Below are 22774 nucleotides of genomic sequence, written 5' to 3' on the forward strand. Positions count from 1 at the left end.
GTTACCGTCACTCAACCATTTATATTTCTATTAATAATGTGGCCCATAGTGAAAAGGAAATGTCCATCATTCTGTACACCTTGAAGTGCACTTTCAGCACTGTGACCTACTCTCAAATCAGAAAACAAAAGAATCTGGATACTTGTGATTGACATTTGTTCCACCCCTATACATGGTGTACAGGCAGCCTATGTCTCTTGGATAAATGACAGGTGGTCAGAGCCCTATTCCACCAACAGTGATATCTGACAGTGCCCCCAGACATCACACCCTCTTAATGTCAGCCGCTGACACACGAGTACAGTGGGCAAGAGTTGCCTTCTCATAATTTGTGCTTTGCATCATGGCAAAAGGTGCCTGCTCTGCCCTTAAACACCTTAGTCTACTCTGTCTATATACAGAAGGTCACAAAAACAGTATCAATTTGGGGTTGTGCGACTGGACCACACTGTTCATATCTATCGCAGCAGACAGTATCAGCAGAACAGCCGCAGGCCACTCTCATGGTGGTATTAATTTTAGCTCTCCTCATGTCCTCTCTTGCCTTTTGCACTTCAGAGACAAACTTCTAATTCATGCCTCATCGGAGTAAAATAGAGTACTGAGCTTCACAAATTAAACACTGAACATTTTTCCCTGATTATAAGTAAGAATGATAGTATTGAGATTGAATATCTGATCATAGCAGTCCTAACTTGAGGGTGAAAAAATTTAACATCTAAACTGCTTACTCTTATCGTCACCTTCTTAGAGTACGAAAATTCCTGAAAGGGTACCAAACGTGAACTATAACTTTCGAACCTCTCGCAGGTTATGCAAAGCAATATCTCTGCCCACTGAGGGGCATTGCCTGGGGTTGAAGAGAATTGTTAGTCACCATAGCTCTGTATCAAAACCATACTCTTATTCCTTGGAGAGTAAGAGCATCTGTACATTCAATAAAGCAGAATAAGATTAGGCCCAGACCTTTAGCGAGTTGTTTTTCTTTTTTTTTTCCTTTTTTGAATAGGAATACTCCAAATTTATCACAGCATTTTGACAACTGGACAAGCACAGATGCCGTATTGCACCTTTGTCTGTCTCTATTGTCTTCCTCATACTTACATTACCACAAAATACATTTTCAATCACTTTGAATTGCATTTGGCCCACACTGGAACCCTTTGATTATATATGTATATTGATATTTATGTAAAATAGCTTCTCTTGGCTGCCTTTACATTTAGGGCTTAGGAAGAGATAAAGGATAAAAGCTACATAGTTGAAAGAGTACAACTCATGCCTCACCCTCTTTCCTGGCAGCGACAGATGGGGCTCACAAGTGTTTTGCTCCAAGTATGTTTCATACCAGCTCGTACCTTCATTTCCCCCTCTCAAAATGCACAGGCAGCACATTATACTTGATTTACAAATTCATTTAGAGTTTACAGTTTCTTGTACCAAGCTACTGGAAGAAGTTATTCATCTGACGCTGCCCTGGCTGGCAGCACCAAGGCATTTCTCATAGCTAGTGAGGAGACTGGTTATTTAATAGTGCTTAAAAGGCTGTAGTCTGCCAATATTATTTCAAATGCTAAGCTTCCAACAAATTTTCTTGCCCTATTCTCTCTTTATTATCCCAATACATCTTTTTTTTTTTTCAGCCTCCCTCATTTTGTATGTTTTTGTAGGTGCTTTACCATCTTCACTCCGATTGTGTTTCTCTGTCCTTCCCTTACAGACTCCAGAGGAGCTGGATGACTCTGACTTTGAGACTGAGGACTTCGATGTTCGCAGCAGGACTAGCGTGCAGACAGAGGATGACCAGCTTATTGCTGGCCAGAGTGCGCGGGTGTGTATCCACAAACACTTGAACTCCTCTCCTTCAACCAGTGTTCTAGCCAACATATAACCCAGGAATGGAATTAGTGAAACTCTCAACTTGACACTCTCGCTCATCGCATGGTGTGAGAGATAAAGGGACAATATAATAGGGGTAAAACCTACCCCCTTTTAAAAAGTCTAAAATGTATCTCATGTACGCCAATTTATATGTTACTAGATTAAGTCTACTATCTTGAGTCAGGAGAAATATTGAAGGACAATGTTACCATGAATGCTGAAGACAAGTTAAAAAAAATTGTTCCCACGCTTGAGTAAATTGAGTTTTCCATTTTATAAAGATGACTGAAGATGTCAATTTTAAATAAGGTCTTTTGTATCTCTCTCAAGGCTGTAATTATTAACAAAAAAAAAAAAAAAAAAAAAAAAAAAATATATATATATATATATATATATATATATATATAGTTTGTTTTGCTATGGTAGACATTCCTATGTGTCCCACCAAAGTAGGAGTCCCTTGAAATTTCAATCTCATGGTGTTATTGTTGTCAAAACCTTCACACCCTACCTACTGTTTAAAGGCACTATGCACTTGGTAGCTGTCCTCAACTGTTTTAACCTATACATTGCAAATAGCTTGATGTAACCCCAATACAAATGCTGAAAATGCCCAAATATGTGCTGTTGACGTGTTGAATGGTCAAATCGGGCGTTTCAGTACAACAAAGTTTAACCGTTTAAGATGAGCACTATGCTTTTGTTCTTTCTATTCTCTTGTCCTGAGTGGAGATGCTACAGTCATTATTTTGTAAAGCCTTTATTTCACCTGTCTTTTGGTGCTCGGCCTTGAACAAAACACCTAGTGACCATTTTAATGCTGTAACTGGACAGCAAACTAGTGTTTTAAAGAATACAAAGTGCTCATTAAGTTGGACAAATCCCAGATATTAAGCTAGTTTAAACTGGTGATAAAACCAGTCAGGCTTCATATTTTATATGAACATGTTATTTTCCCGTGAGCGCTAACTATGCATTTGACCTTTCTTTGCTTAGGCTATCATGGCTCAGTTGCCACAAGAACAAAAGGCAAAGATTGCAGAACAGGTAGCAAGCTTCCAGGAAGAGAAGAGCAAACTGGATGCCGAAGTATCCAAGTGGGATGACAGCGGCAATGACATCATTGTTTTGGCAAAACAGATGTGCATGATCATGATGGAAATGACAGACTTCACCAGGTGAGTTTGGACTAAAGACTTATCTTTTTGCAATTTATCGCCTCTGGATATTGACCCCTTTGTCATAACTGCAAAAAGGAGATTACAGCTGACTGAATCCAGGTTTGAACTACCGGTACATAACATAGTTTTCATGACTCTTGCCTCAGTATGGTGTGGGCGTGATACATTTTTGTGATTCATGGTGTCATGCTGATTCACAAGATCTATGTATCAACATTGTTAAAATTTCCAGAGTATAACTGAGACCTGTGCCTAATATTAATAAGCATCAATATGTCTTCATTGTCTCGATGGGTCAAAGGCTATGCCTTCTCCGAGAACTACAAGGCTGGCGGGCTGTAAAACGAAATATGTCCAGACTAGCAGGCAGCTTTAGTTCTTCTGTGGCTTTTTTTTTTTTTTTTCATTTGCCAAAGTACATATTGTACTTCTTTTGCATTAGATCCACAATTAGAAAAATGAATACATATTTTCAAGGATATTATCTCAGAATCACAAACACCTCATTTATGTTATGTTGACAGTGATTTAAAATAACAAACAAACGAAAAAACTATTTGGCATTAAAAAGCAGTCATTGACTCTGGCACTAACAAAAAGTCCCTCCTGGATGGCTGACCTGTCACTTTGTACATCAATCATTGTCCACAGGAGGCACTTTGTTTTCAATCTTTTTTACAAAGACATTTCTTCATTATTACCATTTGGAAGACTTCGTTGTACATTATTGCGTACGTAGTTCTTTAAGTTGACATATTATTCCTTTGGTATGTACATTTTAAGATAGTATTTGTACATTCATGAATCAGAGGCCCGAAGTTTATCAGCATGGGCGATGTAAGGCTCTGCCATTACACACAGATTGAGTTGTGTGACTGAAGGTATCAAATCACTAACACATGATCTTACTGTACTCTTCTCGGTGGTTATGTAGAAATGCGAGGTTTGATAGCAGCATAATGTTCTTGACCTCCACAGCACATGGAAAAAACATGATGAGCCTTACAATTTTATTATATACCTGTCAACAAATGGTTTCTGTTTTTAAAGTATTTGTAGCATGTGAATAGTTGATCCGTGGTTTAAATTTAGGTAAAAAGCATTTAATAAGAAATACATCGTGTGGAATGTCTCAATAGTATTGAATATCTAGCTATGAAAAATATTACTGACAAATCTCTTTGTGTCATGGTTGTCTTTACAAGAACAAATCCAATTTATATCGGTGGTTTGTAACTGATTGTGTTGATTGGCACAGCATGGAAACCTTTTATTTTAGCATGCTTTATTTTATGCTCCTTTTTTTACTTTTGATACTGGCTTTGCAAGTAATCTTTCAATGTCACTTTCATTTTTCCTGTTCATGGCACTAGCACATTTGGTGACCCACTTGGAACACCTTCGAAATTTGATCAGCTCGATCCTGCGGCAGGTTGAAAATGTTAATTATTTGGTCTGCATGTGTTTACTTTTGATCTTTATGGTGCTTGCAGTTTCCTTAGACACTTTTTGTGCACAAAATACTGGCCTTTTGATTTTTCTCCTGCTCAGCTTTGTTTTTTATTTCTGTGTCTTATTTGGCATGCTTAACTTTATGAGCATCTGATACCTTATGAATGCGGCATAAAATATTGTCAATGAGGGGGAGGATATTTTTTTCATGTACATTCATATTCACAGTATCATTATTTTCATAATGTGAATAATAACTTTGAGTTTAATACCATAGATATTTGAAAACTACTCAGAACAAAAAATACCTCTTGAGTTTGTATTAAGAGTCTCATCATTCAAGTTTAAAACGGCGATAACTCCCCTCCACATCCTGTGACTGGCCGAAGGATCACAGATGGATCTTTGTCTGACTGATTCAATGTCTTCACATTATGCCTTCATTCTTGCATGTGTTTGTAGCACATGGAAGGTCAAATGCTAGCTAATTCAGTCTGTACCCAAATTATTGGCCCCTCAACCTTGAGCTGGCACAGAGGCTTGCCAAGGTTAATGCTCTGTAAGATAATTGATCTGGACCTCTCCCGACAAAAACTGCCGAGAGTGAAAGTTATTCTTGTTGACTCCTGAATTGCTCATGGTTGGATGGTAGCTCTCATGAATAAAGCATTTGTGGTTTGGAAACATGCAACATATTTGGGGGCCACCTGTCTTGGAGCATTTTGTGCTATGGAGTGCTCATTGCGATGTGCATTGCACACATCTAAAAGCTTACTATTGCAAACAGACCTTTAGCCCTCAGCCACTTTTCCAAGTATAAATACAACCTTGAATATATCCTCTTGTTAAAGGGACTTTTATCTTTTTGTTTTTATTGCTTGTAGCTTTTCTTAACTACTGAAAAAGAACCTAAGTCACTGGAGAACCGAACCATATATAACATTGTCCAAGAAATGTGTCTTCCCAGGAAATCATTTAAAACTCATGAATGCAGGCTTAACGAAAAGCTATCACAATGCCTTTAGCTCTTTCTCCAGGGGTTGACTTTTCCCTGGAGACCATCCAGTCTGTGCTGTGACACGTGTCCTCTTATACCAGGACTCTTTACTTGTTTTACAGCATAGCAGCTGAGGGACAGCAAGCGAGGGAATGGTTGGAGATGGGAGGGTTAGGAAGAGGAAGCGAGAGTACATAACACAAAATTCCATCTGTTCTGGTTTGGATGGCTCATTTTTTAGCCTAGAGAGCAGCTTTGAATCCAATTTGTGCTTCTTGCCAACTGTGTCCCAAAGTCCCTTGTGGGGGCAGGAAAAACAGCCAACGGCTGAAAAGCTTTACAGTGGGTCAAATCAGGGCTTGTCCAACCTGTATTGGGTTGGGCTTCATCTGCGACAAGTCAAGTATGGATGTTAAACTTTAGTATGTGACCAAAGCATTTCAAAGAGAGTCTTCCGTATTGCATATCCTCTCTTCTTTTTTTTAATCTCTTCTTTGTTCCACATTTGACAGAAAATAAAGACAAAACAGAGGCGCTGATGTATGGGCTTCGTCCTCAGCCAACAGTTGTGAACCCCTTTTGATCTTTCTACTTTGGCCCAGCCCGACAGCTGCGTGAAGGAACAGCACAAAATACATGTGTGACAATTTGGATTGGAATCAAGTGTCTTATACAGTTTGCTGTGGTTTGAGTCCCTAATCAAACGTTCTGAAATGTGATAATGCCTTACAATTATATTACCATCACATGGACCAGATCATATTCATAACCTAAAAGCAAAATTACCCAATGCCCTACTTTCTGCAGTGTTTCGGTTGTAAATTGTCATGGTCCAATACCAGGCGGTGGGCTACTCTAATGGATTATAAAAACATTATCTGCTCTGAGTGAACAATATGGAGTCTATTTGTGTACATGCAACCACAGCATTAGATATCTGTCTGAAGCTGTGGAGTGCTTATAAGTTATGCTGTAAAAATGGTCTTCCAACACAAACAGCCACTTCATGACTGAGATGCTGCTCCTCCATGCTGTAAGAAAAAAAAAAAATAGTCTGAAGGAGATCAGAAAAACTGAGTGATCTTTCCACTTCTCCTCAGGGGTAAAGGGCCACTGAAGAATACATCTGATGTCATCAGTGCTGCCAAGAAAATTGCAGAGGCAGGATCAAGAATGGACAAGCTGGGCCGTACCATTGCTGACAATGTAAGTTGTTCATGAAACAAAGGTCTTGGTTCAAACCCACACAATTGAGTTGCAGCCCTCAAATGTTTAATTAGTAGTTTAATGATACAAGCCTGGTTATTAAGCAACAGTCATAGCAATAGAAAGGCAATAGAAAGTATCTAACACTTCTGTAGTTGAGATGAGATTTGCGATATTTTAGAATAATTTCTTTTCACCCTCAGGGAAGCAGGTTAAAGATAAACGCACGCACGTGCGCACGCACGCACGCACGTACGCACGCACGCACACACCCATATATGATTAATAAAATGTATGACTATTGTTTTACAGGATCATTGGTATACTCTATTTTTCCTGGTCCTTTTAGTCGCACTCCTCTACTCCCAATTCTTCTTCACAACTATCCGTCATCCCAGACACCTTGGTCCTTGACATAAGGAAACACACATTCAATTTTCCATTGTCTCATATTTCACTTAAACACTTGCACTGTACCACTCCTTAGGGAGACACTTAACTTGATTTATCCCACAACTTATTTATGTGTCATCTCTTTGACAGAGACTTGTGTCCTCTGTCTGTGCAATATGTTTGCATTTTGTTGTGAAATCAGAGTTTTGATGTTTTCTATAAGACGTGGTTGTCAGATTGAGCTCTTTCCTTCTGTTATATTGCTTATTTGTCCTCTTACAATGTGTCCTCTGAGGATCTCACATACTTCTTTTTAAGAGTTCCTTCCATTTAAGAAGATGCGCACGATGTTTGGTGTGAAACGTCTATTTTGGTAATACTGACATTTTTGTTAGCTTCTCTCTGTTTTCCCAAGTTCATCGCACCATGGATTTAATTATTGTGTAACCCCGATGTGTGCTAGAGAAACACAGCAAAATTGCTAATCAGTTTTAAGGATCATAGGGTTTTATACCAAATGTATGTTTCTTCCGCAGGGTTTCAGTAATACCAATATGAATTGAAAACATCAGAATTTTGCTCTTTCCCTTACAATCGTGGCATAATAAGCTGCTATTTTCCAAGTGAATGCAGCTCACACTTATTTATTTAGGCTTCTTTCAGATCTCACATATTACAGACACGTCTATTACAAAGTGGTTGTCTTACCTGTAGTGACCTAATTGTTAGAGAACAATCTTGAACTGGGAATATGACTCTTTATGCCTCACTGCCACTTTTGAAGATGCTTATTCACTTTAATGAAAACAGTTTTATCCCCTAAAGAAAACAGATGGGCAGCTGTGCAGGTTTATGAGCATGTATAGAAGTCTAACTCTGTATGCCTAAATGCTAACATATTTGGAAATTACTTGCCTCCTTGCAGGCAGATATGTCTTCGTTAGATTTATATTTCGTGATTTATTGCTTTATTCTGTAATCCTCAAGTATTTGTACATAGTATTTTTTTGTTATCTCTTGTGTGGGAGAATTGTCTGTGTGTGTATGTGTGTGTGTGTGTGTGTGTACACACTATTAGGGGATTTGGGGGGTTGAAGCACTCAAAGTATGAATAAATGAAGAGCTCTGGCTGTTGGAACTGAAGTCTTTGCCAAGATTGAAGACCCTTCCAACCTCTGAACCCACCCAGCTGTCCTGCTTCGGTTTCTCAGCAGAGACAAAAACTTAAGCACACAAATTGATACTCACCCATAACACAGCAGTGTGGGTTCCTAGGATGGACATGTTCTGGAGGGCTGGAGTGATGCAGCGCTGTGAGAGGGGGGAAATGAATGAGCATAGCATTTGTGTGGTGAATGGAACATCCCTCCTGAGAGATGAATCCATTAAAGGTGCTTTGCCATTTAATTATCAGTATAATTGCCGGATGGAAGTTTTTAAAATTTATTTATTAAAACCGCTATTTTATATTTTGGGCCATATCTCTTAACAAATCTCGAACAGGAGAAGCCACAGGCCTGCTTATAGCAAAGCAGTGGCTTGCTGTGATGGTCTGCATACTCCAGCAGCAATAGTTGAGTGAATCACCACCAGGACACAAGCATACACACTGACAGTGGAGCAAAGGCAATGCTCATGCTGCTCATTAACCTAGGCATATTAATCACTTGCGCTCTGTGCCTCTGGCATAGAGTGCCTCCGAGGTTTTACGCCTTATATAAAACATCAGCAAAGTGTCCCAGACTCACATGAAGTACCTCTGTACTTGTTCTCCTTTGCAGATGAGTGTCATGTTTCTACATGGGCATGTATTATTCGTTTGAAATCTGCAGGTGCTCATTGTCTGGTTTTGAGAATCTGAAGAACAGTTAAATGCGTGTAATAGACCCCTATTAATTTTAAATAAATGAGTGTATTGCGGAGATGAGCTGCAGGATTTAGGTCAGTTCCGTACAAAGGTCTGCACTGCAGTTTATTAAGAATTTATGACCCCCCTCTGCAGGGCATCTCAGAGTTCCATCTAAGCGGGCTGGTAAACAAATAATGCTATGTAATTGAGATTTATAATGCAAATGTGTTAGCCACTATGTAGCCCATAAATAACTTCTGCTTTCCTCCTCACCACATAAACACTTGCATGTACACATACAAACACATGCACATAAAATAAGGCTTGCATATTTAGAGAATGGGCATGTGCTTGCTGTGTGTGTGTTGTGCAAGCTTTATTCTCATGATGTATACTGACATACATAGTGTACTTTTCCAATTTGCATTCAATCAGTGGAGATTTATAGTGATCCATGGGCTCTGTTGCCGGTCACAGTCTAATCCCAGCTCTGGCTCTAGACGCTTAACAGCAGACAGGGTTGTAAATTACCTACTGCAGTGAAGAAGCAAAATCACCCAGAGAGCCCACAAATTCTCAACTCAGCAGTTCAAGGGTCATCCCTCAATGAACTGCGGTTCAACCCAACTAAGAAACGCTCATGTTATTGGATGTTTAAGAAGAATTTATCAGCTCACTGTTAAATGTTTTGAATGGTGGTCACGCATGGCAATTCACTATTTGAAGGATTTCCCCCCTGTCTGTCCTGAAGCCAGTTGTCAAGATTTTGATCACTTAAGAAGTGAGAGAGGTAGAGAATCCATTAAAAGGTCTGTGGACAAAAGCTTTGCACCTTAAAATAGTGCAAGGTTTTTTAAAATTCTATTTCACTGCAATTCATGGATTTTTCAAGGCGTTACGGCATGGTAATATTTCACTTAAAAACAAAAGTAACATTCTATCAAGTTTGAACTTCACCCCCCTGAGTCTAGATACTTTTGTGGTTAACAGTGGGGTTAACTCATCAGTTTTGCTTACATGCACTACAGTCGGAAGCCTGACAGGTACTGCATGGACATCAAAAATTCATGATGGTCATTTAATTGGTCCCTGTGGTTTCCTCCTAAGGTAGTCATTTTAACCTGCCCTCGGCTTGATCTTTCCCTGTCATACCGAGACCTTCTGTCTGCTTCAGTGTCACATTAATGTTCCCAAGTGACTGCGTGATTGAATTGATCCTTCGTAAATTCGTAGCCTCTTTTTAGCAGTTGCCACAAGGAAAGGAGAGCTGGCTATCATCATTCTGTGTAAAATGGGTCTTGATTGATATTGGTTGACCGTGGCGAAGCTTTATTAAATCAGTAGTAGCAGATGAGGTACCAGGTAGAAAACCAAAAACAGAAACAAATGTTACAATAAGCACATTCAATCTAATTGTTGATCCAACATTATGGTTGTTATTGGAAGGGGGTTGGGGGTAAACCGGACCAAACCATCAATTGAACAGACATACTTCCCCAAATTTTGATTTATTTTTATTTTTCCAATGGTTGCACCATCGACGAATCCACTGATAGACCGCTTTCTTCCACCAAATGCAAAGACATAACTCAAAATCTTTCACGTTTTCCATTGCAAGCAGCAAGCCGGGTCTTACTTCTCTCTCGTCTGTGTATGCCGCTTGATCAGATTCAGCGTCCATATCGCACTTTTTCTCCTACCTGAATTCACTACGGTCCTCTATTTCAGCAGGTCTAAGTTTATAGCCCAGTTAAAATAGGTTTGCCAGCAGCCAACCTAAATGTGGATTGGTCTAAAATGGCAAATTAAAGTGGAATGGACTGAAAAATGTGTTAATCCTCCTGCACCCCTCAAAGAGGATTCTACTCCCCTGGTTCAAAGCCATGCAGTTCTTCCTCTGCCTCTCAGAGGCCCAGTTCAGTCTTAGAATCGAGATGCCTGAGTGATCCAATCACAAGTGAGCTTAAGTATGTGCACTTATGTATCTCCTCACAATTCCTTGTGATTGGATCTCACTTACAGAAAAAAATGCCTATATTAGCTCCAATATTATTACCAAATGTGCTTTTGTCAAACTTGTGTGTTTTTTTTTTTTCACTAAGAACAAACAGCTCAAACAAATTGTTTATTTCAAGCAAGAACGAAATATGGTGTCTTATCACAAGTACCACACAAAAGAGTGTCGCGAGGAGCTGACAAATTTAACAAAACAAAAAACCTACCCAACGGGTGAGATGCTGTGAATCTACCGACCTACAGAAGTAGGTGGGTGTCTACAATCCATATACATTTGCCATTTCCAATTTGTTCAACATGGGATCACACCAATTTGAAAGTAGCGCTCAATGTTACGATCTCCATGCATACTGATTGCACTAAGACTTGTTTGGCTACGCCAGAGCAGAGCTTAATCTCTAATCTGAACACTGTCTCACCCCAGTTGACAGAGTTTCATCAGTGGCTGCTGCTGGTCTTTAGCGTCGTGCTGTCAGCTCTCACCGGGGGCAGGTCACTCAAGCTATACTGCAGACATCAAATTTGGTTTCACATATAACTTTGAAAGACTGGTTTAATGGGGGGAGAAATTGATTACAGTTTTCAGATAAAATGATGCAGTGCAACATGAGACTCAGAAAACTTATTAGTTTCACCACCATTCTGTTTGAGTAAAAAGTTTCACCAAACTTGACTAAAAATACTCAATGATCCCAAAACGATATTTTGCACTTGGTATCTCCTCTCATGGCTTGTATTCTTTGGCAAAGTGACATGTTCTCACAGCTGTAAAGCATCTCTCCAAGATCCCTTTTTACCAGATTTTAACATGTTGAGCTGTCAATTTTTTTATTTTATTTTGTAGCTCAAAGTGCAACACATTTCTCCAACTGTGCTGCATTCTTCTACCTGACAAACTGGAATATGTTACCCATACCACCACCCTTTATTTGCAGCAGATTTAAGATAAACTTTTCAGAGGGCAGTAGTTTCTGTGCTATTGTAGACCGCATAAAAAAAACAGTTCCACATAGAGCTACCAAAGCTGTTTCCCCGGAAAAAAAATAAATACAATTCACTATTTTTGTTTACCCCAATGTTGTTTTCCATTTTTCTAAAGAAGAAGCAGTGCTGTAGAAGGAACTGAGCTACATAGAGAAAATTGATTTTCTTTTCTGAACATATTCTTGTATAGTCTTAGTTCTTATTTGACAGAATCAATAACATCCAGGTCTCAGACACAATGATGTTTATATTAAGCTTCCACAGCACAGCATAATTGCTATCAGATATCCTATCTTCAAAATTATCCTTCATTTTGGATCCCTTTCATGTAATTAAAGAGTCATTGTTTCATTGGCAAATAAAAGGGACCAATATTTGCACATGGTTTTCCTCCCCCCAAAAAATCCTGATCTACAACTGGTAACTGCTTTGAGATTGACATTGGTAAATGCTTGCCAGTGCCAAATGCTCAAGTCCTGTCACCAGCAGCTTGTAATGAAAATTATTTACCACAGACCAGTTAGTCAATTGAATTTTTTTTGGATGTGGATGCACGGTAAATCAGATTTTTTAAAGGCCAGAATAGAGAAATGTAAGACATCGGTCACAGTTTTAATTGTTGGATTTTCGTATCAAGAAAAACAATTCATAAATAAATCCCATTTCCAAATGGCTACAGATACAGTGAGCCCAAATGTCTGCATATTAAACACTTAAAAAAAAACAGGATTATATAACTGTTTTATTATACATTATGAAGTGATGCAGCGTTTATGAAATTTGGCACCATACAAAAAGCAACAAATGTTGAAACTATTGAACTATGTCTGCCATTCATGAAAGAAATCATCAACACAGCAGTTTGGGTGTTGCTGGACCAGCAGCACGTAAGACAAAAGTCCCACAAGTGTTCACTTCAGCTAAGCTTGTTACCGATGTATATTAGCCCCCGGCCCTGCTGAAGGTTGTTATAGAATTTGAGTGCCTTCGGGCTTTAAAGTCGCTGAAATTGTTTTTTTGGCCCTCCAAAAATGTCTTAAAAACCGGCATTGCCAAAAGATATACACCTAAGTATTGTGGTTCCAAATTAGGAGTTAAGAGTTTCAGATCTTAAGAAAACACCCAAGAAACAACCTGAAGACTTTTAAAACTCAGGCATGAAAAAGATTGAGTAGAGGGTAAAAGAAAAGACTACAGACACCCTGAAGTAAAATTTGTACCTGCTCTAAATGACCTCCTTAGGAAATTCTTTCTATTCAAAATTCCTCCCAAGAAAAGATATTTCATTCCTTGTGAATTATTAAATACTGAATTCACATTTGTATCACAATTTGAATGGCCACCATGGCTGCGATTCTCACAGGAAAAATGGTCCATTTGTACTGATTAACTTCCTTTTGTAAATGTAAACCATAGCAAAGGGTTTCGTGTGATTTCAATTGCTTTCTCATATAGAATCGAGCTAGCTCAGTGGGAAGACTTATCGAACAATTAGTTTTTGCTTCAAAAGGCGTGTCTCAGGTCCTTAAGGGGCTGTGGAGTTTAATTTCTGGTGCAGCTCTGGATTGCTTAGCAGACCACTGCTATAAAGACTTATACTCGTTTATGTCTTAATGTCTAAGCTGGCAGGGTACTTAAACTAGTTTGTTGCCGTTTCTGTGTGAAGGGGGGGGAAAGCCATAGAAATAACATGGTAACGTTGGCCTTTGGTCATGAGTACAGTTTGTTTGTTTATGGGGGAAATTCAGATGTATTAACCATGAGCCTGTCAACAAAATTGATATATTTTTGGCGACAAGACGCAGCTTAACTGGCAATGGCACATAAAATGCTGCCCTGTCAGTAAATACTGGAAATTGGCATTTCCTTTGGGTGAAGCGTACTGAAAGGTCAGTACTGGGCGGCAGCACCACTGTGGCTCTTCTCTCTGTGGGTAAATGGAATTCAGTGACTCTGAATGCCATTTCCAATGATGGGACCTGACCTTCCTGATCATCATTTATATCATGGCCATTAACCAGCACATAGCACAGTGTATCCTTTTGTTCAACATCTTGCTCGGTTATTTCCATTACCTCGTGCCCTACTGCTCAATATATATACTACACAGGGGCATATACACAATTTTAAAAGATACTGGCTTATATTTGCATTTGCTACACTTTGGAAATAGGGTTTTCCACTCCCTTGATTGTTTTAAGCTTCGGGTAAGACGGTCTTGAAAATGTCAGTTGTAGGCTAAGCTTCGTGTAAGGCACCGGTAACTAAAATCAGCCAGTGAAGCCCTCGCTACTAAGAGTGAGATCAAAAATGGGGCCAAAAAGATACCTTTTAATGGCTGTTTCGACTGACAAATCCCCCAAAACTCCCAGATAACAATGATGATTTAGATTAGGACAACGGAAAGCAGCTCTTTCATATTTAAGAAGAACTAGTAGAAATCCCCTTTCTCTGTGTTTTCCTCACAAGTGCCCCAAGCTTGTGATAAGTCTCTTATTTTCTGTGGCCTTGTTTGACATTTCCAAGTGGAAGCTGACTAAGCAATGTTAACTGTCCCAGTTCTAGTGAACTGTACTGCCTATTGATAATTCAATAGTCTCTGTCATCAGGCTGGATAACACCGGCCGTTAGACCTGAAGACACTGCACACACATTGTCATTGCAAATTCAAACAATCCATGACAACATTTCCACAAATGCCCATGATGACTGCAAGCTCTCTCAGTATATCTGAGAGAGGCCAAAAAACTTGCATCTTTTTGAATTAAAGTATAAAATGTCCTTATTTTTGCACTTGTTTATTGGAAAACATTCTTGTCCATTAAAGCAGTGGTCCCTAACCTTTTTATCCCCGTGGACTGGACCGGGGAAGGGGGGTGTGTGCGGTACGCATAGATTGTTTATATTGCGACTATATTAATAAACGTTTATTTCCCCTTTGAAAAGAAACTGTCTGTCTGACAACTGTTTTTTACTCATTCCGCTAGCTTGTGGGTTACATTTTTGACGCTAAAGTGACCGAGATGTAAACGAGAGATTCCGTTTTTTTTTTTTTTCAAAATAAAAGATTCTTTATTTCTCGTGCGGTATCTATTGATCCACGGACTGGTTTCGGTCCGCGGCCTGGGGTTACGGACCACTGCATTAGAATATAAAAAGCCAGATAATCTCTTTTAACAAGTTTTGTCATGTGCTACAAAATGAATCAATGACACAATTTACTTTTAAATACCGTCCAGTTCTCTGCAGTGACCGCAGACTGATAAGCAGGTTACAAACAGCTACAATTTTGTCTGTCGTATCCTGTTTCGAAAATATTTCAGTGAAAAGTAAAAAAGGTCCTGTATTCAGAGAAGGTACTAGTTATTTGTGTTTTGAATCCATTCAGTGCACGTATAAATTCAGTCCGTTAGCTTCCCGGCCTACAGCGCCTATCAAGAATCTTGTGAACACCATGCAAAGTAATCGCACTGTGTTGCTATTTGTATCATCAAAACAATCCAAGGTGTTCTTGTTGCTTCGGCACACAACTTCTGTATTCACATGTCACAGCCGTAGCAGCCTGGCAGAGTTTCCTGAGTGTTGAGTGAAGCCAGCAGCTGAGCCGAGTATGAGCACAAGTGATGCTTTCACAGTGCCCTGCTTTGAGCCGTCGGAATACTTCCCCAAGCCCTCATTAGCATGGCTGCTGCATTCGACCTCATCACAGGTCTTCGCTATTATGTGTGTTCCTTTGCACACATGTACATACACTCCTATTGACTTGCATATCCCACTACAGTTGAATCTTCCTCTCTGCGTCCCTTCTCCCCTGTTGGATTTTTCTCCCTTATTTACTCTTCCATACCGATTCCCCTCTGGCTCGCTCTTCACCCTCCCCACCCCCCCACCCTCTCCCCCATCTACTTATTTTTCTCTGGCACTTTCCTCCATTTTTTAACCTCCCTCCTGTTTCCATTTTCTCCATTCTCCCAGTTATGTATAACACCTTCTCTGTATGATGATCAACCCCTCAGGCTTTCTTTTTCCTCATCTCTTCTTGAATTTGTTCTTTAATAGAATGCCAACTTTTATACCCCCCCCCCCCCCCCCATTTAGCTCACCATCAGTAGTGTGCGGTAATGATAGTGAAGTCTTAGTCCAAACTAGGGGAGATGAGCGGTCCAAAAACTAGCGTACAGTTCCACTGTAGGAAATGAAAACATCATCATGTACTAATGAGGTATGATGGGATTTTTATGCTCCGTGCTAAAACCAGATGGTAAATTTGTTGTTTTCAAGGGTCATAGAGTGCACTTGTTTTAGTTCAAAACATAAAAGATGTATCAATATGGTTTGTAGACTCCATCCAGATATGCTGCATGTGAGCGGGTACGGTTTAGCTCGCACAAAAAATGGATGCATTTTTTATTTGCAGTTGTGTGCATGCTTTTAATCATCTTCTCCCTCGCCACGTCCCTCTTCTCCTCTGAGATACTGTAGCATTAGCAGGCTAGGATACCTCTCACAACATGAGTCTTGAATTGCCCCAAAAAATGTGACAAAAATATTTTCTCGTCTCATTAATAAAAGGATGTTTTGCCTTCACATTCTTCCAGTTACTGTACCTAAATGGTGGTAATACATTCTATGTAATATAGTTAGAGTGCCTCTACAATCTGTGTGGACACAGCAGAACACGACTACACACTTTCCCCTAGCGCTGATCTCACCAACCCTTCTTACAGATTCCATCAATTAAATGATTGGCTGCTCTTACCACCCTTTCACTTTTCCCCTGCACTCAGAATTAACAGCTGCCAGAGGACTCCTCCCTCAAACAGCCAAGCACAAGCTAATACTGCCAATATATTTCCTGGCTAAAACACCATTTTGCACTCTCAGTGGTTACCCAGGTTTTTTCACAGATATATCTTGTTGGCCGATGTAAAAATGCTCTAACGTCTGATGATACATAACATTTATGTGATGTCTTGACTGCTACTGCCGTGCTCTTTATGTTTTAAGTAACCAAACTCTGAAGTCTAACTTAACTTTCTGAGTGTTGACACCCTGTACTCCAAGCACGACAAAGGAGAATGCCGTGGCCTCATTACCGAGCCTGGTTTGTTTAGTAAACTAGGATTAAGGATTTGGAATTGTTGTTCGAAGACAGACCCCGAGTCTAATCAAGATGAGATGAAATGATTCCACGCGGTTGCCGGGGTTAAATGTGATGCGTTTTTGGGGCTTCTTACATGGTGCCTCTTTGAAGTCAGCCTTTTTTTTAACTTTTTAATAATATATTCATCTTTCTCCGCATGAGTTTTGTGTGTATGTGTTGTTTTTACTCGGTGTCTTTAGCTGACTTTTGACAGTATTGCATTACCAGACTGGAAACAGCAGCAGTAAATCTTTCCAGGTAGTCACTTGAACCTATGTTCTCAACATGGTTCATTCATCCAGTCCGTCATTGTCTATACCGCTTTATCCTTCACTCAGGGTCACAGTGGGGCTGGAGCCAATCCCAGTTCAATTCATTTTTATTTCCATATTTATCACGAGGGGACGTTACAGGCGACTATCAAGTCAGGTAGACAAACTGAAAATGTCCCCCATAAGCTAAAAAAAAAAAAAATCTGGAAAAAACATTTTAAAAAAAATGTTGCAATTTATTACGAGACCTCACCCATTTTTTTCCCCCTTTAAAATTAATTTTACTCTAACCCTTACCCTGTTTTTGATGCATTTCCCCTTGGACTCTCACCTTGTTTTTTTTTCCCACCAATGCCTTTGTTTACCTATTCAAGTGAGGGATATTGTTTTCGAATTTTGAAAACACGTCATCAGTATTAACAGAGCTGATGTTATGCTCTTCATCGAGCACGTCTGTGTACAAAGACGCTTGACACAAAACGTTATTTTCATTATCCAAGGATAACCAACTGGGAGATATTTTGCCTTTTCAAAGCGACTTGAATGAGGTTAACGGTGAAGATCATTTGTCAATCTACCAGATTGTGGGTGTGGATGTCATTTTGGCTCAGAGCGAGTCCCTTATATGGGTGTCTACCTCACCTGTCACACTGCTGTTAACTCATCTTGATAGAGTGAGACCACTGTCTGTAGAATCACATAAATATTCACATAGAGTAATGCCAGTAAAATGACTCAAGTGACAAAAATGAATTCATTTCGCCGTCTTAAACCTTGTGGAATATAAGCACACGCGCACAGGTTTTTGCAAGTGCACGCTTTGATGCACATGATCATTAATACATAATTTTGCATTTTTGTCTTGCAGTGCCCCGACTCTGCTTGTAAGCAGGACCTGCTGGCCTACCTGCAGCGTATTGCCCTGTATTGCCACCAGCTCAACATCTGCAGCAAAGTCAAGGCTGAGGTTCAGAACCTTGGAGGAGAGCTTGTTGTCTCAGGCGTAAGTTCAACATAATTCCATTCAGCGACACGGACACGGCCGTAATAATTCCACCCGCCGATAGGGACACAGTTATAATTTGCTATCTGCAAAGTGTGTGTGCCAAGTGAGGTTTAGGACAGATAGTTGATAGAATTTATCGATACCATTATCAATTCTACTTACCGGTCTAATTATATTCAGAAACTCTCAGGACTCTTGTCAATTTTCGAAGTGGGGACTGGGATAAGGGCAAATTTGGTTTCCATTGTGATACAAATGAACATTGTGTAAAACCAAACTGAGGCGGCGCTCAGCTGCACATTCGTATAACTAATAGAATGGCCTTTTGCTGAAACCAAAGGATGTTCTCCGTAGAAATTAAAATCATTCATCAGTCACCTCACAAGTAAAAAAGGAAAAAAAGAATAGGATTAGCAGTTATACAGTCATTTTCTAGAAAAAACAACTGCATTGGCAGTCCTTGTATATTGATTATGACGATAAAAAAGAAGAGTGCTTTTCCTTTTATGTGTGAACATACTTGGCCATTATAGCTGATTCTGAGTCTGATAACCAAAGTCAGTGTGAGCCCCCAATTACCAAGTTCATCAAAAAAGATATCAGATTTGTTTATTAGGGGTTTTCACTTAGCATTGCCTTGATCTGCAGTGTAATTATGGACATTTTTACCAATGAATAAAGATGAAATTGAAGGCTCTCTCATCTACGGATTACACCAGAAAATAGCTTTGACAAGTTATTGAATAATTCGTTTTTGGTTGTTTTATTTTGTTTAAAAATGGTCACATTTCACTTGAATAGTCGAGGAGGACATTGCAACATGATTCTCCTTCGGAAACCAAGTGTGTTTTGCAAAAAAAAAGCCACTCATCCTATTTTGGTGCAGGGATGAATACATAATGACTGAATTTTCATTTCTGGATGTACCCCATTGTCAGTGTATTTTTTGAATCATTATTTTACAGTGCAGAAGAATGATTGACTGCCAGAGAAAAATGCTGGCATCAATAAGAGGAGCTCTGAGGTTAAGAGTCTGATGGATCAGAACCGCTTCTCCATTCCGGTCCCTCCAAGAGTAATAGAGCAATTAAATTGGATTGTCAAATGACATTTAAAATTGGCCCAAATAAGCACCTTTCATAGAAAAAGGCTTTGCAAATGTTGTGGAGGACCAAAATGATCTTTTTTTTTTCTTGTCATAATGTAGTTATGATGTATCTTGTTAAGAAACAATGAATGGAAAAAAAAAACCAAGCTATAAGGATTACAGACCCATCTGCTACTTTCAATCTGGTGTTACTCTAATATATTGAAAAATACATAGAGAATTGATTGGTAACAATGCCTCTTGCTTCTAATGTAATGAAATGTTTTCTTCGTATATTAAAATGCAACATTTAATTTTAAAATACACAGACAGTAGAATTAAATGCTGCAAAAATCGATTGAATTTTTTTTTTACTTAAAAAAAAAAAAAACACTGTACAAGGACAATGTTTACAGGCCTGTTTGATAATTAATGGCCATCTTATTTGCCAGTCAGTTTAATTTAAATAGCGATCCTCTGTGTGCAGAAACAATCTGCTTCTCCCAATTGAAATGAGAGTTTGTTCACAACACCTCCAGTGAGGTGTCACCAGTGTCTCTGCGGCCATTAAACTGTCAAGATTAAATTAGTGTGACCTTTTTTCCCCCTTCTATATTCAAATTTCTCATATCTGTTTGTGTGTAAAGATTGTTGATCGTGTGGTGCAAACAGTGTTTTCGTTTGTTGTTGTTTTTTTTCCCCCATCTTAAAGGTTAACCGTTTTTTTTTTTTCCGTTTGTTTGTTTTTCGTCTCAGTTGGACAGCGCCATGTCCCTCATCCAGGCCGCCAAGAACCTTATGAACACTGTGGTGTCGACGGTGAAGGCTTCTTACGTTGCGTCTACTAAGTACCAGAAGAGCAAAGGCATGGAAGCCCTAAATATGCCGGCTATTTCATGGAGGATGAAAGCTCCAGAGAAGAAGCCTCTGGTGAAGAGAGAGAAGCAGGATGATGGCCAAACTAACCGTGTGAAGAGGTCATCACACAAGAAGCATGTCAACCCCGTGCAGGCTCTCAGCGAGTTTAAAGCAATGGATAGTATCTAGATTCCCGTTCTTGATACGAGAACGCAAATGATCGACCAATGAATTCATTAATAGATTAAGCTTGTCAGTCATTGAAAAGACAAGAGGTTTAACGTATTTGAAAATCTTAATCCAGCTTTGCGTGGTTGGCTCGTCCATTTTGACCCAGTATATTTCAGCTCTGCCTCCTAATCTATTCCATAAAATCTGATTTACTCCATGATGTGGTACAGCAGTTTATTTGTGGAAAATACGGTCAGAGAATCAAAATGGCAATAGACAGTGGTTTCATAGCTCCCATTTCTTTCTTTAGGGTTAATGAGGAAAAGGTGGATTAGCTATCGTAGGAGTGTGAATTAATTCCGAGAGAATTGTGATCATATGTGTTCTAACTGGTGGAATTGTAATACTGTGGAGTTTTCACTGTCTGTGACCCAACTTGTACAACCAACTGTTCTCAACCACAAGCATCATCTATGCAAAATCTCACCTGCCTTATTTTTATTCAAGCAAAAACTGTAGACTATTTGGATGTGCAGAGTTAACTGCTGAGATTTTAATTATTATTTTGGTCCAGCTATGAGGAACCAAAGTCAGTATATATTTTCTGTGTGCCTACAAGATTGACTATATTCATACATGTTATTCCACTAAATACAGCTCAGTTAAGTTAAATTTTTCATTAAACACTACTTTTAGTGCTTTTATACTAAGGACTTGTGCTCCCTGTCGCATTTGGTTTGGTATTTGTAATCTTTATAATTACAAGTTTCATTTTTTTGTCTGTTCACGTCATGCAACAATCCAGTAGTGACCTTGTAGCTTTTATTGTGCATCATAACTGGACATGAGGTCTATCGCGCAGTGAAACAAGCAGATCTACCTATGCAGTTGGAGAACTTGCAGCTTGTTTACTAAGCGTGGGAGAAGCCGGCAAGCTCAACTAAAAGACTGTCGGTTCCCGCCGAAGCCGACAAGCCTCGCTTTCTGTTAATGAGACCAAACACCTCCAGAATCTGAGAAAGGGTCCAAATTGAGGAATCGATGCTTCTCTCTCTCCACAGCCTACAGGAAGGTGAGCACAGCAGGGGCTTTTCTGACTTTAAATTGCCTATTGTTTATATTCCTTGTCCTTAATCCGTGTCCCTATCAAAGCTGTACATCATGCACAATCTCTGCAAAGTCAGAACAATTTGTCAGGTGTTGGAACTTTCATATGATCATCAAGAGATTCTTTTCCTTCCTTTTTTACTCAAACCAACATCTTTGTTTTGGAGTTTGACAGTGCGGCTTTCTTTGCAGTCCTAGTACGGTGCTGCGTTTTGGTGCATTGGTGTACAGCGAGGCTTTGAAATCCTGCTGTTTTGGTCTTTGGAGCCCCATCTTTGTTTTTGCTTGTTTGACAGTTAGGAAATATCGCAGGATGGGCGTGATTGAGCTGGCAGGTGGTTTTCCTTTTACTGTAGAACCAACCATTTTCCAAATGATTCCACTATATTTTTTCATCGATGTATCTTTTACTGTTTTTGAGTTTGGATATGAAACTGGAGTGTTATCAACCTCTTTGCTGTGGATTTTTTTTTTGTTTTTTTTTGTTATTGAGAGTTCACTTATAAGTGCACACAGTTCAGAAATTAATGTGCCTGCTTTATATCAGAATAAACATTTAAATTGAATCAAGCGTCCGTAGTCCCACATGTAGCGGTTTCTTCCTTCTTTGTGCATCAAAACGGTTTCTTCGAAGGCAAACAAATCGAAATTTGAATTTCCAGCGCAGCTCTGAATGAATGAAATGCTTTATACACTGTTTATTTGTATGTTTATTTATTGATTAGAGCGAAGGAGACGTACATATTAATGAACATCCAAATATCTCCGATTGTTGCCACGGGCTAATTTCCATCCGCAGACCCTCGGCAGGTTAATGTCACAAAAGAGGCAACACTGCATTCAGACAGAGCAAAAAAAGGCTAAAAACAGACCGAGATACCGCCGGGAAAAACAAATACCAAGACTACACAAGGAGAAAGACTGTCATCCAGAGTTTGTTGATTTATGTATTATGCAGATGATCACAGGTTTGGTTTCCCCTTAACCAAAGCTTCAACTGTGTCTTAAATGAAGCGCGGCTTTAGTACTCGCTCACTGAATGTGGGACAGAATTCCAAAAAGCACATCTCCAATATAACAGGGCGTCGAAACGTGGGCGCCCAACATGCAGAACTTTGTAAACAAAGCATGCAGATCCAAAAGGATAAAGATATAACGGTGATAAAAAAAC

General features: G+C 39.4%; 1 protein-coding gene across 1 annotated transcript in view; it reads left to right on the top strand.

Annotated features, from left to right (window-relative positions):
• Positions 1-22169, top strand: part of ctnna1 (catenin (cadherin-associated protein), alpha 1) — a 65882-nt gene extending 43713 nt beyond the window's left edge. The window contains exons 14-18 of the mRNA XM_086178551.1: positions 1721-1831; positions 2878-3059; positions 6612-6717; positions 18243-18377; positions 20224-22169. Of these exons, the coding sequence (XP_086034677.1) occupies positions 1721-1831; positions 2878-3059; positions 6612-6717; positions 18243-18377; positions 20224-20514 (825 nt within the window). The 3' untranslated portion in view covers positions 20515-22169. The remainder of the gene's footprint in view (positions 1-1720; positions 1832-2877; positions 3060-6611; positions 6718-18242; positions 18378-20223) is intronic.
• Positions 22170-22774: the final 605 nt, after the last annotated feature.

Source organism: Fistularia commersonii, chromosome 31 (assembly GCF_037954325.1).
Source record: "Fistularia commersonii isolate RoL2024-O1a breed Wild chromosome 31, RoL_Fcom_v1.0, whole genome shotgun sequence".
Taxonomy (NCBI): Eukaryota; Metazoa; Chordata; class Actinopteri; order Syngnathiformes; family Fistulariidae; genus Fistularia; species Fistularia commersonii.